Source organism: Zosterops lateralis (genome assembly GCF_965231275.1).
Source record: "Zosterops lateralis genome assembly, chromosome: Z".
In the NCBI taxonomy this organism is placed as follows: Eukaryota; Metazoa; Chordata; class Aves; order Passeriformes; family Zosteropidae; genus Zosterops; species Zosterops lateralis.
In genome coordinates, this window is record NC_139800.1 from 43129805 (window position 1) to 43146271 (window position 16467).

At 35.9% G+C, this 16467-nt stretch overlaps 1 protein-coding gene across 2 annotated transcripts in view; it reads right to left on the minus strand.

Annotated features, from left to right (window-relative positions):
• Positions 1–2551: 2551 nt before the first annotated feature.
• Positions 2552–16467, minus strand: part of CDC42SE2 (CDC42 small effector 2) — an 83482-nt gene continuing 69566 nt past the window's right edge. For both annotated transcript variants that reach the window (XM_083884356.1, XM_083884357.1), the window contains exons 5-7: positions 10606–10707; positions 6080–6197; positions 2552–5657 (exon numbers count right to left, since the gene is read on the minus strand). In XM_083884356.1, coding sequence (XP_083740482.1) covers positions 6099–6197; positions 10606–10707 — 201 coding nt within the window. In that variant the 3' untranslated portion in view covers positions 2552–5657; positions 6080–6098. The remainder of the gene's footprint in view (positions 5658–6079; positions 6198–10605; positions 10708–16467) is intronic.

Sequence of the window (16467 nt, forward strand, 5' to 3'; positions counted from 1 at the left end):
CAGTATTTCTTTCTCTCATATATTTCCAGTGCTCTGGTTGTGATTCAGAGAATGAGCAAGGAAGCTCTTAAATTAAATCATGGCATGGAAATTTAATTCCCTTCCATGGACTGGGCTGGGTGCATTTTGGCAGTCTTTGAGGAAAAAAACATCTGCGCAATTGCAGTTAGATATAAGGAGATAGAAGTGGGTGGTTCTAGTAAATAAAACTAAATAGTGGGACTTTAATCTATAGCAGTAGGTTCAAGTATTATCTTGATTTTGTCCAGGTTCAGTAAATGAGTTTGGAAACAGACTTCTGAGTAAGTTTTAAAGAGATGTGAAGCTGCTTGGCCATCCATTCACCATCCTATGTATGTTCACAGTAGGAAAAATAGTTTACATTTAATATGGACTATGAATATTGTCAAAATGAGTCTCATTTCCCAGCTCTGTTCACCATGCCCTGTTGCCCTGGCCTGCTCCTATTCCCGCTATGAATCCTGATTATGCCAGCTGGAAACCAAACATCCATTGCAACTTTCAGAAAGAGTAGTTGTCTTGGAACCTACTCCCTAAAACAGTAAAAAATTAACAACCTTGCTGCACGGCTCTGGTTTTTGTGGTTGTTGCCAATGGTTCCTTCTTGAAAGCAATGCCATGGGGAATACATACAGTGCTTGGTAATTTATCAAGGTTTACCCTTCTCCCCACTTATTCTTCTTTCTTTTCACTCACCCATCATTCATATCTGCCATCCCTGCTGTCCCCCATTCCTCCAAACCGAATACTGCTTACTGAAATGTGATTTTTTTATTCCATATTTCCACCTTTGGAAATGTTTTTTTCTATTATAAAAAATGTGAAACAAAAAATGTGAAACATTGCTGCACAATGCCCCATTGCATTACTCTATTGCTTCATGCATATACCATACATATTAATTTTACTGTTCCAGAAGGTGGAATTTTGACAAGTGAAAAAAATCCGTGGAGTGCCAAAATGTCCTTTAGGATCAACCAGTACTATTTTCCAAGGTGTACGGTTCTTTGAAAGTTTTATTGACAGTGTAAAGATTTCCTAAGGAAAACTGTTTCAGAATAGCTATTTCTCTAGTTGTCGCATTTCAAGAAGGCTGAGGACTTCAAAACCAATTTCAAGCAGTACTCATCTTCCTCCTTGAAGCAATGTTTTAAGAACTGGCCTTGCACAATGACAGCCAATCTCCCTGATGAGGGATCACGATGAGTGACAGCAGGTGCAAAAGATAAACCCACACTCCTCTGTGGTGCATGAGGGCTCCTCACACCATTGCCCCATCAACAAGAGTCATTCACCTGGTGCATCCCACCAGGAAAAGCACAAATTTGATATATGTTGATTTTGCCTGGCAGATTATTTCAAATCAGTTAGGACCTACAAAAACTGATGTAATAGCGAGAGATTTAAAAAACTGAAAGCCAACAACTCCTTCCTGCAACTGAAGGCATAGTATGGGTGAAACAAACCATATTCTTGGGCAACAGAGATACGCCATGGACTCTAATATGCAGAGCACTGGTAAAAGACTAGTAGTCCTGGAATGCTGACATCAATATATAAAGCCTTCTTACTGCTTAGCACTTGGAGGAAACGTGACATGTATACATAGTAGGTGTCACTGTACCATGCTCCTACCCTCAGTCTCTTGTTGGACTAACAAAGCTTATTATGATTCTTACAAATATCAACATCTTGACCTGTTGGAAAATCAGAGCTCCAGCCCTGTTTTTATGCCTGTCACAGCATACCAGAAGTCTCTTAGATAGCTAACCAAGTCCAAAAGTGATATTCACTTCACTTGAAAGAACTGATAAACCAAAGATAACATTCTACTTTTATTTTATGCTGATAGGTTCTGTGACTGTCATGTATATAAAAACACATCATTAAATTTCTTGAAATACACTCCCAACAGACAATAAATTTGTCTCTAGACAATGAATACTATAAGCTCACACAAATGCCTAAATAGGCACGAATGAAAGCCTTTTGCATGACAACTTATTCATAAACAGGGTTATACCATTCATTCTGCCTCGTATTTAAAGAAGCAAGTTTGGTATTCAGCAATTTATGTCCAACTCAACCAGCACTTTGAGTTTTCCAGGCTTAATAGAAAACTTGCTTGAATTCTGAACTTCTCATTTCTCTTGGCATGTGTGAAGGTAGAAAGTTATTTCTTACGCAGTGCTGACAGATGGAATTACCACTGATAAGATGAATTAATCATACTGCATGAGGATGGCTGACTCTTGGTGATGATGTGGTTGTTCTTTTGGCAACGTGCTGTGCCTCCAAACCAAACAGAACAGTCTAGACAAAGCTGGTGAGCACAGTACATGGAAAAAGAACTTCCAAAATCTGGAATTAGTCTTTCCAGTAGATCTATTCACAGCTGTGAAGGCTGAATGCTGTGGTTTGGGTTGGTTTTCATTTTGGTTTTGTTTGGTTTTTTGTTTGTTTGTGGTTTTGCTCAGGATGTTTGTTTTGGTTCTATTTTTTGTTTTGTTTCTTGTTTGTTTGCTGGTTTTTGTGTTTGTTGCTTTGGGTTTTTTTTTTTTGTTTTGTTTTGTTTTTGTTGGTTTTTTTTTTTTTTTTTTTTTTTTTTTTTGTTTTTTGTTTTTTGTTTTTTGTTTTGTTTTTGTTTTTGTTTTGTTTTTTTTTAATTCAGAAAAAGCTTGATGTTTTTCCATAGCCAGGTTAAGCTATCTATGTTCCCCGTCACAGATCATCTCTGATCCCATGACACTCACTCCCATACTTACTCTGAATAAGCATTAAGAAACTGATCCAGGTTGAAACTAACCAATTTGGCCATACAACCTCAACCTTTACTGTAAGTCAGTATGCAACAGTTAGGTGCCAAACCAGCAACAGGGCTAGTATGGACTGTCAGGTAAGTAGATGGGACCAGTCCAAATCAGTTTCACTGACATGCCTTTTAAGCAATCCTACTAATCACTGGCAGAACCAGCACGGAATTTTTAGTAAGATTTAATGTCAGTCACTGAATATGCCCTTACAGAGGAACATCTGGTCTTCAAGATACACCTTTGTAGACAGTTTTAAATGTCTATGACCTCAGCATTTTAAAAAAAGAACCCCTTAGTTGATTGGTATTCTCCTGGATTTATCTCCATCTTTATTTTCCTTTAGAATCTTACTTCCCTCTAGCCATCTTTTTTTCCTCAACTGGCAATTTAATGGACTTGGCGTGAGCTAAAGAATTCATTGTCAGTCTTTAGAAGAATTTGGCATGAAATTTAAAGTAGTAAGTTAGTGCTTAAGGTTTAAACTTTGAGAGTGTCAAATATAAAAATTAACTGACCCAAATAGAAGGTAGGCAATATTATGCCTTGCAGGTGCTTTTAATGCAGATAAACATATTATGGTGACAAGCCTTTTTCTCATCACCACAGTAACCAGCAGCACAATCAGGAAAGTAACAAACATACGAGTTGCAGTCAAAAGGAAAGATTCCAAAGTGTTTTTAAGACACCCTTCCTTGCAGAAGCCCTGGCAGACACGTTAAATCAATGCAACAATAATACTGATAAAATTATGGTTTAATTTCTTCGGCAACAAAAGGGTCAAGTGACATGAAAAAAACTCAAGCCTGCAAATTATTTATTGACACTAATAGGTTACTCTTTCCACCACAAATTTGTCTGTAAGATGCAAGTGTTTTTCTAAGGCAAATACAATTTATTGAAAGGAAAAAGTGTAGGCCACAAACTGAAAGAAAACATTTATTGAATCAAAGTCAATACTTTCCTTTTAATATCTACAAGCCAACACTGAACTGACTTTATTCAAGAATGAACACAATGTACAAAAAAAGTATGTCTGTTATAAAAATATGTAAATTTTTTTTCTGGCTATTGAGCTGAAAACATTTTGGCAAGTGCAAGATAGGTTTGGCAAGCAAATTTAAGCTGCATTCCCAATAACAAAGATCAAATAATTTTGTAACAGTTTTGTAATATATTTAAGAGTAATTGTTAAAGTGGCATTGGAAATGCTAACCCCTTAAAAAAATATGTATCACTGCACCGCCATGTGTTTATGCATCCAGACAATTGAACATCTCACCAGGAATCAGTATCTTTATCACTGAATACTAATCAACCTAATTTGAACTATTCAACCAGATAAGCAACATCTACCACTGAAATATAACCTAGGGAAGGCAAACTACCTCCATGGCTGTGTATTTTACGTGTTGTTTACAGAGAGAGAAGATTAGCTAGGTTCATACATACTTAAATCAACCAGACAGCTGTTGCAATGTGAAACCAGGGAAAGAAAAGAAATAGAATAAAGAATCATTTACAACAACAGTCTACATGCATGTTTGCATATAAAAATGGATTTGATTAGGCTCAGTTACACCATATTTGTTTGGATGGCTTGGGGTTTTTTCCCATATAAACATTTAATGTAACCAGGCCTCAAATAATTGACTCCTCTAAAACCACCAGCAAGAAAAAAGGGACCATTTATAGAGATAATCTGAAAACAGTGCAATATTAAAATGCAGTTTCACCACATGTGAAAGGAACATGCTTTGGAACCTGAGCAAAAGGCATTTTACTGACTTAGTAAAAAGTCACCCTGTATGTTGTTTTCATTGGCACCTGTTCTGCCAGATTAGTATGTTGCTCTTAGCAACTTCCATGACCCTTAAATATTTAGTACAGAGAAACTGCCAACTACTTAGAAAGGTCTACTAAACTTTTCAGCCAATATTGCAGGCAGTCTGACATGCCGCTACTGGAAATGACTGTACAGGTGTAAATTAAGAAAAAGCAGCAGCCAAACATGTTGCTCTTCTGTTTAAATAGACTAAAGCAATTCCACAACACTTAGATACGTTACTACACTGGTTTCAGTCTCAAGGTCAGCTCTTTCAAAATAAATATACTGAACATTTACAACAAATGCCTCATGAATGCAAGCTCTCTCTTTATTATTTCAAGACCAATTGGATAAAAACTAAAATAAAGACATAACTCTGAAGCAGCTAAGTTACAAGTTCTTTTTCAGAAACAGGCATGACTTGGTGCCACAGCAAAAATTTTCACATCTGCAGTAAGCAATTTTTTTTTTCTTTTAGCACCAAGCAGGCCACCATAAAAAGCAACCTCACAAAGCATGCGGTCATCTACTCTGTTGATTTTGTATGAAATAATTATTTGTGCTTGCAGGTCTCAGACCTTTCAAAAATTGGGTGAACATTAGGCAATTAACGACATTAGTGGAAATTCATTCATTTCTAAACTACTTGAGAAAAGATTAAAAGACTAAAAAGCAACAGAATGTTGTGCATTAGTATTTCTGAGGAATGAGGAAAGCTAAGGTCGGTGCTTTAATTTGCCTTAAAACAACCAAAAAGGAACAACTAATCCTAAACTCTACAGCCATGATACTGATAGAGGCCAATGCGTGCATGCCACTGAAAGGCACAGTTGGACCAATCTGATAAATGTCATCATCAGAGCAGAACAGCAACTTTTCACTGGACTAATCGCAAAGGGTGAACAATGAGCCATCACTTCTCTTGTCATGAGCACAGAAAGCAGTCACCAAGGCAAAAGGGAGGACACAGGAAAGAAGATTCAGGAAGTCACATAAACCTAAAAGACAGAAAACACACATTAAACCAAGCTTTGAGCATTCTGAGTGATCTTTTCCAATTGTAATGCTATATATTGACTTAACGCTATACATCTTAGGAACCACGGCAAAAAGTGTACAATAATCCCATTACAAATTTCTTATGAGATTTGCTTTACAACTTCACCTGCAAAGATTGACCTACAGTATCACCTTTGGTTAAAACATGCTTAAGGTCAGACTGATAGAGTCAGAACAATCTGCTGTCCATTCTGTGAGAAATTACATTCTTACAAGATATCTACATTTTTACTCAGAAATGGATTTTACTACTGGTCATCATAAACACACATAAGTTTTTTATAAGGAGACAATTATGAAGCAGTATGATTGTTTTTCATACTGCTCTAACAGTGCCTAAAAAATAGAACAAAATACTTACAGGAAAAATATCCCCAAGGTTATCCTGCCTTTGTATCTACGAGCTGCATTTGAACATTTGCAGATATGCCACCTCCATAGCCGCCCTTGGATTGCATCTGATTCTGAATGGAGCTGACCTGGGGATGGAAGGGAAAACCAGAGTAGAGGAAAGAAGAAAGACAGTGAGTTGTAGCATCTTCTTGCTTTCTAATTTTTTCTTCTAGATTTAGTTTCCAAGTGCTCCTTTATTACCAGTAAAGCTACATTATTCTTGCACAAAGACACGTACATCCAAGGCTTGCTGAAATTTTAACTTCAGCCTGTAGCTCACCAGAAGAGATGAAAGAAGTGGTGATGAGGCAAGTTCTTCCTCCCTCCTAAAGAAAATTTGCTGATTCATGGTTTCACTTGATTAATCAAAAAATAAAAATATCTCTTACTGGTATCGACTCCACCTGACAAACTAAAATTTATCTTGTTATATGGAAAATGTTCTCCAGCAAGTGTGATGAACCGTAAGTTCATCAATACGTTAACATCATTATACTAAAAGTTTAATAGCCAACTTGCAAATCTCTGTATGGATAATTCAGATTATTAAAACAGGGCTAAACTAGGATATTCTAAATCAAAAAGTACCTTTTGGTTTGTGGAACATTTTTGATTTATCTACTTACGTGATGACATACAATGCTTCCCTGAATTGATACTGCTCCTTCAAATGGAGGGCATTTATTTTTTAAACCACAGTCAATCTGAACTTCCCTGAATATCACAGATTTGAAGGTATTTTTAGCTTGATGCATATAAATACCTAGGGACACGCTCTGTGCCCCATGTTTCAAGACATGCACATCCTGCTATGATTTTCACTGCCTCTATCACCAAGCAAAACAGGAATCCATAGTTCTTTCCTGTTTGTGTTGAATGAGTCAAAATAATCATGTCCAAGTACCTGCAGGAAGACAACTTGAATCTTAAAGGTTTGGCCCTTTTTTCTCTGCATCCCAGAGCACACATAACAACTACATAAAGAGTGGAAATTAACATTCACTCAGGCTATGTCTGCAGGGCACCACTTGAAATTATTTCATCTATGCTCCTCCTTTACAGAGATCTAAAAATACTCCTGAAAAGCTGTATTAAAACAGCACAGGAGAAATATTTCCAAGCAGCTTGCACAATATTCCCTGTCTACAAAGACAAAGGTAATAATTTCTTTTTTCCACAGCAAGCAAAACACATGCACATGTACAGAATACATCAGCAAACTCATTCTTCCACGCAGTTTTTCAAACCTATGTGACAAAAGAGCTTGTTTTTTTTTTATCTTTATCTTCAACAATACGGCATATTGCAAGGCTATGCAAAAGATTGTGTTTTTATATATTTAAGCAGTGCAATGTAAAACCATTTTATACTTCAGCCTTTTGCTAAAATAAGTGATACAGCTGCAGCAAAGCAATATTACCATCTTATTCTTCTTCAGGGAAAAGGGCTCAGAACCAATTTTCTAGTCCATCTGACATCAAAGACTACAAACTCAATAAAAGAGTGTCCCAAAGTGCATGGGGATGTATTTAAGAACTTTCGCATTTTACCAAGCTGCTCATCTTCCTCACCAAGCATCTTTTGCTGCCCAAGGAAAAAAACAAAGTTTGAATTTAGTTTTTTTCCTCAGAAAATAATTAATATACACATAAACGTATTCACAAGAGTGAATATAGGATGTTGTTAATTTTATCTGAATGAACTCTGACTCCAGCAAAAAAGAACTACAAAAATCTCCAAGCCACATCACCTTTAACCCTAACAACTTGCTTAAAAGACTTGAAAATTTTGGAGAGCAGCAAATCAACACAAATTGCAAAGCTAAAGTATAAACTTTTATGAGTATTTCTAAAAGTTAGACTTATTTCTCTGGTTCATGAGTCACACCAGTTACTGGATAAGGCAGTATGAGTCTTAAATGCAGACTGCTGCCCCTAAAACAGAGAATGCAACAAATGAAACTAATCTGCATTAACAGTTCAGTAGCTATTTGGTATGTGAAAATTTTTGTAGGAGACATACAATGTTTAAATTGCTGAGCAAAAAAGGTCGCATTTGTAGGTTTATAAGGTGGCATTCTTTCTGAAGCACCCTCCTTTTGAGGCAGTTTGAGCAACAAGAATAAGCACAGTGAAATGCAATTTTTGTATTTTTCTTTCCCAAAGACGTCATTGCCTTTCTTTGATGATATGTAACAGCAAGGCTCTCCTCTCTTATGTCTAATTTAGATGGGACTTAAGGATTTTAAAGTTTTTGGAAAGAGGATTGTAACCATTAAGGATCATGCAAACTATTATACTGCTTATGTAGCTTATTAGATTTTCTTCTTTCCTTTTCTTCCCCTCCCTTTCAGAACTAGGAAACAGCACAGACAGACCTTGAGAAAGAAAATAAAGGAACACTACATGAAATACACTAAATCAAAGACTGAAGAATATGAGGCAGCAGAAGAAAGAGATTTCACCATGGACTGTGAAAGCAAAATAGGGAGAAAATGGAATGAACAAGAAACAGTGCACAGAGGGCTCCTGCTGTTTAAGTACACCTCTGAAAAAGGAGCAAGGCACTCTACAATGAAGGCAAACAAAAACCAAAAATAACTATTCAGTCAGAATCGCAAATATGTATAACAAAGAATAATGCTGATGAAAAAAGGCACAGGGCAGACAGAAAGTGAATAAAGAATAAAATTTAAATGTGAAAGCAGTAATTAATTGCAGGTATTCACCTAAGCTATTAAAAAAAAGAAGGCACAAAGAGGTTCCTGAAGGAATATAATGTCCATACTATAAAGGAAACTATGCAGCAGAAGAACATCCAAAAGTTAATGCTGTAATCTTGGAATTTACACTGCAAAGAATGAATGCGGAGACCACTACAGAAGAGGCAGAAAATACGCAGTGTGAGAAAGCAGAGATTTGAGCTTCTGAAGCAGGGGGTATGGGAATGATTCTTTTTTACATTCAGATACTTTCCATCTAGGATCAGAAACGTCTCTCTGGTCACTGATGCAGCATATTATCCAAATGAAAAAAAAAAGAAAAAAAGTGAGAAAGAGCTACTTAGAAGCATTCAAAATGAAAAAATTTACATAGAAAGACAATAATGATTATCTAGTATCTAGAAATAAACTCTGTATTATGCAAGACAAAAGTGAGGGCAAACAGGCAGAAAGTGAAAAAAATAAAGCTTCAGGCCATCTACACAAACCTCAAATAAGGCATCTCAGCTGTAAGAATGAGGAAGGTTCCCTCAGGAGAAACAACAAATATTGAAAAAGCAAAAGCCATGCTTAAAAAAGTAATCAAACAAGCTGCTCACATTATTATCAGTTTATTATTTCAATTTATCCTGGCTTTAAATATTAATGTTAATATATTGCATTAAATAAGGAACTGGCTTCAACTAAATTTTATCAAATGGAATCTGTGTTTGGCCATTTAACTTGCTTATAGAGGTTTTACTAGAAATCATTTCCCGTCCACTATGTGGTTTCCAGGAAAATATAATGCATTTTTTGATGTTGAATTTTCTAGCTTTGCCCTTCCTCATCACATGCTGAATTACAAAAATTTTTGTCTGATCTCAATAAGACCAACTTACACTAGTTGAAACTACAACTGCCCTCTCTTGCCTACATTATAACTGTCTTTTTTAGCTCTGCTTTCTAATCTGATACCTCTGACAGAGATTTTTCCTCTATGTCACTAAGTGTTTGTCATCTCCCAATGTTTTCCTTTAATGATGACTAATAGAGACAAAAAGTATTTTTCATCTACATACAACCATTTTCTATATTTTATATTATTGACTTCAGAAACAGATTGACATTTCACAGAAATTTGAAGCGGTACAAGATACATCTATTTCCATAAGCTCGTTTTCATTATCTACCTTACCTTCTGTTTTTTCACTTACAAAGAGCTAAAAATATTTATTGTGCCTATCTCCTACAGGAAGCCACAAAATCTTACTTGTGACTCTGCTTGCTCTGGAAATAATTCACACTGCAAACAGGGCTACAGAATATAGAAAAAGCTCGGCAAGAACACCCGAACATAAATTTGTGTGCACCTTAAACTGAGCTTTAAGTTAGGTTTTACATAAACTATATTTAAAACAACTTGAGGCATTTAAGGTAAGAAACCTAGTCAACTTGGATTTTTCTATATAATACCTGAGTATATTTTCAAGTATATATCTATTTTGGTTCATACATATAATCAGAGTGAAAATTTCCTTTAGAAAGTATTCTATATCATTTATACACCATCTAAAATACATTATCAATAACTATAGGAATTAAAAAATCAAATTCAATTTTCTTGAATGCAAGCTTTCAGGACTTGAAATTAAAATGCTATCAGATCATACTTCAGTTTCATACAGATTTTTTCTTATAGTTGAAAGACTCATTGCTTAAGCTACAATGTACAAATACAGTGTTCCTGTATTCTGTCTAATATGAAATTATGTTCATCCATTCATGCTTACTGAATTCATTCCACTGAACAGGTCTCCAGATCCTACATGAGCTGTGTGAACGAAGTTTGTCGGCTCCCCAATCATGCTTCGATCAATCCGCCGTCGTCTTTTCTGAAAAGAAGGTAAAGAAAACATCTGAGATGTTTTTCACTGAAAAGGCAAAACTAGTATGTGTCATAAATGCAGAAGTTAACCATCTGTAGAAAGGATATTGCATACACTGTAAGATATTTCAGCAGAGTCAAAAAACAGAGACCAAATTCTGAGGTTAACCAAAACACTAGTATTACTGTCTTTTTACTTGCAGGATGTGTACCAGACAAGCACAGATACCACTCCTAAAATTTAGGCCAACAAAGCATTTGTAAACAACCTTACTAAATTCCACATTTATTAAATGGTATTTGCAATGTTTCATACAGTAACTTCTGCCTATATTTGTATTCAAATCATCAGATCAAATTTGAGTCATTCAAAACAAGACTTAAGGATCAAAGTGTGTCAGAATAGTCTGTGAAGCCACTAAATTAGTTGCATGCCCTAATGTCACTATTTGTAATATACTTCATGGCAATGTCCAGAACAGTGCCTTGACTGTGATCAGGGTTAGTCACAGACATATCTTTACTGAACTCTGAACTCATACACTCAAGATAACTTCTAGTCTGCATGATTCTTGACTGTGAGCTGAAGGGGTACAGCGCAGTACTAAGTCAAAATGCCAAGTCAGGGACTCTTCTGATTCCTATACTGTGTGACAGAAGACAAGAACTGCTTAACCTCTGCTTCCCAATTTTTAGAGTCACAGCTTCATTTTTTAATTTTCATCTAATAACACATAAATAAAAAAAAAATTAGAGGCAGTAAAGAATTTCCCTAATTAAAGCTGCTTTGGTTGCCTGCCTCCAGCTAAGCATTACATCTGAAGGAGAAAAATAAGAAAACCCTATCCGCACTTCTTAGGCCAGAGCCAGGAGCTTACACAGAGCAATTCATGCAGTGTGCAGTCATTATATGCCCATACTCTGAAAAATGCCTGCATCTGGAAAAAAAGGAAAAAAAAACCCACTAGAAACAGATCCAATATATCAGTTGAAGGCATATTGTACAAACTAGAGTTTAACATAACAGCTAAAGTGTTAAGAAGGTTTCACTTGAGCTCAACCTTAAAGTTCACTCAGTCTTGTTTTTAATGATCTCAATTTCTAATTGGCTATGAGATTTTAAGACCACACAGACTCAAGGCACAAAGGTATATGCCTCGACTGGGCTAGCTACTATTTCAGTAGCTACAGATGAAATCTTCATGAATCAGAGCCCACAGCTATGAGATACATCATAGGGTTTAGTCAGCAAGTACAAAACATATTTAATCCTGTCCTGCACCTTTTCCCTTTCACAGATTTCAGTAGGTTTCAGTACCTTCTTGCATGCTATGAATAGCTGGGATGACAAGGAACATATAAAATTCTGTAAAAACAGCTAAATACAATGATCTGACCTATGCTAAAACTACTAGTGAATTCTCTAATTCCAAAGAATTTTTAAAAATCAATCAATCAATCAAATAAAGTATTCTATCCATAAAAAAGTTGTATTTACACATCCCATACTCTAATAGGCTGTGATGTTGACATAGAAAGATGATCTAGACAGCTGTATGAAAATAAACTGCCCTAATTAAACACTTAAAATTGTTTCATGTCTGCAGCAGTTGCCCCTCTCCCTCTTTTAAAAAAATAGCAGCCAAATTTATGTATCCAAACCATACATCCATAATTTCTTCTTTTTAATAGAGTTTTCATGCAGAGAAGATGTAGACACACCCAAACATTTTAGATTTTTCTTATCTTGTTTATGAGCTTTTATGACAATTTAACTTCTTTTTTTGTGCTAAGTAACTTATTTTACTCCTTAACTTGTTGCTAAGATCACTGGCATGCAAGAAACAAAGTGCTGGATCTTGTGAATGACTGTAAATGATTCTCCACTAATCATCAGCTAGTCAACCAGTAACCATTAGTTAAATTGCACTGCCAGCAAACCATGTCTCTTATCTTAAGTGAGTTCCTTATCAGAGGCGATCAGACTGTTATCCCCTGACATGTGCCCACTGATGTGAGCTCCATGAAGCTATCGAACAGTATTTAAATGCAGTGCCACAATACAGTTCACTGTGAAAGCAAATATAAAATTTATTTACTTTTTTTTTTTCTCCTGCAGGAGTACCCAGCTTGCATTTCCATTACCATTTTACCTTGGATCCTGAGAATGCTTTTGAAGCAACCTCACCCATTCTCACTTATCATGATTCAATTCTAATTTCAGACTAACCTTGGAATGCACAAGTTCTGTTTTTTTAGATGAAGCTGAATGGAAGACTAACTGATTCTCCTCCATTGCTAAAAGACATTGAGGTGAATGAACCAGATGAGCTAGGCTGGAGTAGATCACAAGACATCTAATGCACATCATGACTCCCCAACAGCAACTATTCTGCCATCCTACACAGCTGAACCTACTAGAATGTGCTGTTCCTGTATAGACATGGCCTCAGCCAGAACCAAAATGACCAATTAAAATGTGTAGAAGGACATAGGGAGCACTGTAAAAAAATCACCACTTTATGAGGAACGTAACAGAAGAGAAAGCAGTAGGGGAACATGCCTGGAAAGGTTACAAAGCTTTTACATAGAACACCATAAATATCAGCTTTGCCAGGATTTCGTTTTGAAGTTGTATTTTTTGAGATCTTTTATCTGTAAGAATACATGCATAACAATGTTTTATACACAGTAAGAATTAACACAAGACCGATTTTTTCAGTAAGTTGAATTTGAAAGAAGCTGAGAAGCAGTACATTCACCTCCTACTTAGGAAGAAATTAAACGTAGTTATTATGCTCATTTCCATCTAGCATCTGTGGCTTTCCATGCTCCATCCTTGTGCAGCTCACAAGCCTTCTTGTGTGACTGACTTGTGGTGAAGGAGTGACTCTATGTTCTGGAGTTAAAAGTACTGTGCTTGGGAAGTGGCCCCTGTCTTCTCCAGGGCCAGAGAAGCCGTGGCTGATCAGCTGAGTTAATCATGACTTTCAGGAAGGGAAGACATTAATATACATTGTGTTAAAAGGAGATAAAAAATGCTGACAGGGCTCAGCAAAATTTAATCCCACTAGGCTTCACGCATGCTTCAAACCACTTGATATCATACCATAAATAATTACCCTTAGAATACATTTACACACCACTAATCTAGTAATAAGTAGTGACTAAAGGTCATCTATAAAACAAATAAATGTTTATGATGCTAGTGCAAAGAACTTCAACACACACATACACACCTCTGAGTACCATCTAAACTTTTGTCTTCAAGATGCTTCTGACAAAACAAATGCCCCAACCATGTCAGCCTAAATACAGTGAGTCCTGTCTACTCTATTTGAGTTCCTTGTGGATTTTTTTCCGAGCAGGAGGGGAACAGAAGTAGGTTGATATTATTATTAGCTAACTTGACTTATTTTTCTTGGCAGTTTAGGTCAAGTTACTAAAACTCTTGGTATCAATGGACTGAAAAAAAAGTTTTTACTGCTTAAAAAAAAGTTTAAGATCTATTAAAGTATTTTTCCCCTCTGCCTTGTGCCAAAGCACTTCCCCTTTTACTAGGAGGGCAAGGAGTGACAAGGAGCACAACAACGATGAGATGAGAGGAAAAGACCTGTAAAAGGATCCTGAAAATGGAATATGAAGTGCCATCGTTTAATGGCTTTTCTCAGTTTGTTCCCTTGACAAAAAGTTGAAGAATTTGGACTGTAAACTACACAACAGACAATCTTTACATCAAGAAAAGAAAAACTGATCTTGAAACTGAAGCAGAAGAAGGCTTACGTTAAATGTCTTGAGGGGAATAGAACTAGTCTGAAGACGCACCTAAGAAGCCTTGCTTTGAATGTGCACTAGATGCAGTAAAACTGGATCACATTTCAGTTACCATAGAAATGAAGTAAAAATTCATCTTTTCTATTCTTAACCTGCGAGTGACGCTTTGCACCCACATGCATTTCCTTTGAAATACCAGATCAGAAATCAGAAAGCCTCCAATAGTTGCATCACACAAAATATTTTAACTCTGCAAGTTTCTTGAAACTTTAAACCATTTTAAACCTTTGCCCAAAAAGTTAAACTAATTATACCATGTATTTAACCTGCCCTCCAGCAAAGCGACAAATACTTCATTGAAATGCTGTTTTTCAATGTTCCAAAGACTACTTGTTGCAAGAAAGTCAAAACTGTAATTTATTTTTTTTAAACACACAAATGCCACTGATGGGTCCAGAAATATGTAAAATTTGCTTTCTACTCCCCTGTATTTTTTGCTTTCAGGGAAGAAGTGATCTTTTTTCATTATCTACAGATTTTGTCCAGAGGTCAGGCTGCGTTTCTTTAGCTCGAGCCCTTTTCATAAGCAATAGCAACACTTGTGAATTAGGCAAGCTTTAGAATTTTTTCTGCTTTCTGCAGTACCCTCTCTGCTCTTCATGAGAGTTCCTCTCCAAAAAAAAAAGAAAAGGTTAAGACATGCAGAGTAACACCAAGGTCTCAAACATGAAAAAAAAAATAGTAAGTGATATCACTTAAATCATGGGAGGCTGACAATTACTTTTCTGCTAAAAGTTAAAGTTGCAAGCGAAGTCAACCTTTGTATGAAGTCTCATACAAAGATATTCCAAAGTCAAGTGCCAGCCTACATTTCCTGGGTATCAAAAGCTAAAGAATCTGTTAACCTCCAGAAGAGCATGTTCTGCTAATTCTACACCAGATATTTTGAGATGGCTGACATATCAGAAATCCAAGTCTATGTGAAATGTGACACACAGCATTGCAAAGGACCTTACAACACAGAAGTCTGCATGTATTTTACCTGCAGCAGGCTGCCCTCAAATGAAAGTAGCATTGCAGGTGTAGATGAGGAATGTACACTAAAGCATAAAACAATACATGGTGGAAACCGAAAAAAAATCATTTCAGGGGATGATATATTATTGCCATATTGTGAATTCAAAATCTCTGAAAACAATGCTTCTTTATTAAAATTCATACATATGGCAACTTTCTTGTATTACATATCTATTTAATTTATCCCAATAATTTTATTTATTTACAAAATAAGAAAAAGTGACAACTGTCTTTTTCCACACAGAAATCTTCTTTATTCAGCTGTATGATGTCCCAGCTTTTTATGTCTTAGGATCTCAGTAAAGTAAACTGTAAGAAACTAGGAAACAGAGTAACTACTGTACGCATGGACATCTTCATGTTAGAGAGTTGCTTTGCAGAATGGTTTTTTGTGGTCAGAGAATAATCACTTAATATTTACTGCCTCCAAAAAGTTTTCTTTTTTAAAAGCAAAATGATGACTGTGCATTCATAAACACTAGAAAGTTACACAGCTTAAAATACTTGTCTCCACAACATCAGAGTCAATTTTGACTGCTAGCTCAATCATTACAATGGCATCAAATACAGTAAGAAACAATTCACTCTCTGATACTTCTTCACAAGCTTAACTTTTAAGTATGGTATTTAGAATGTAATGAAATATAATAACTTTTAACCACATCATCTAACCCTTTTTAACACTAGGAAATCTAGTGCTAATACATCTTTCCATACTAAACTAATCCAAATCCCAAGCTCTCATAAAGCAAAATAAATTCCAGTAGAGTCACCACAACTGCCATTCTTATGATAGACTGGGCAAATGCAAAGAAGGAATATGCTCCTGGTTTTCCTCTGTACCTACCCGCTATATTTGTTCTCACTGTATTTTATTTTCACTCTCTATGGATGCACTGTTTAGATACCGATAATA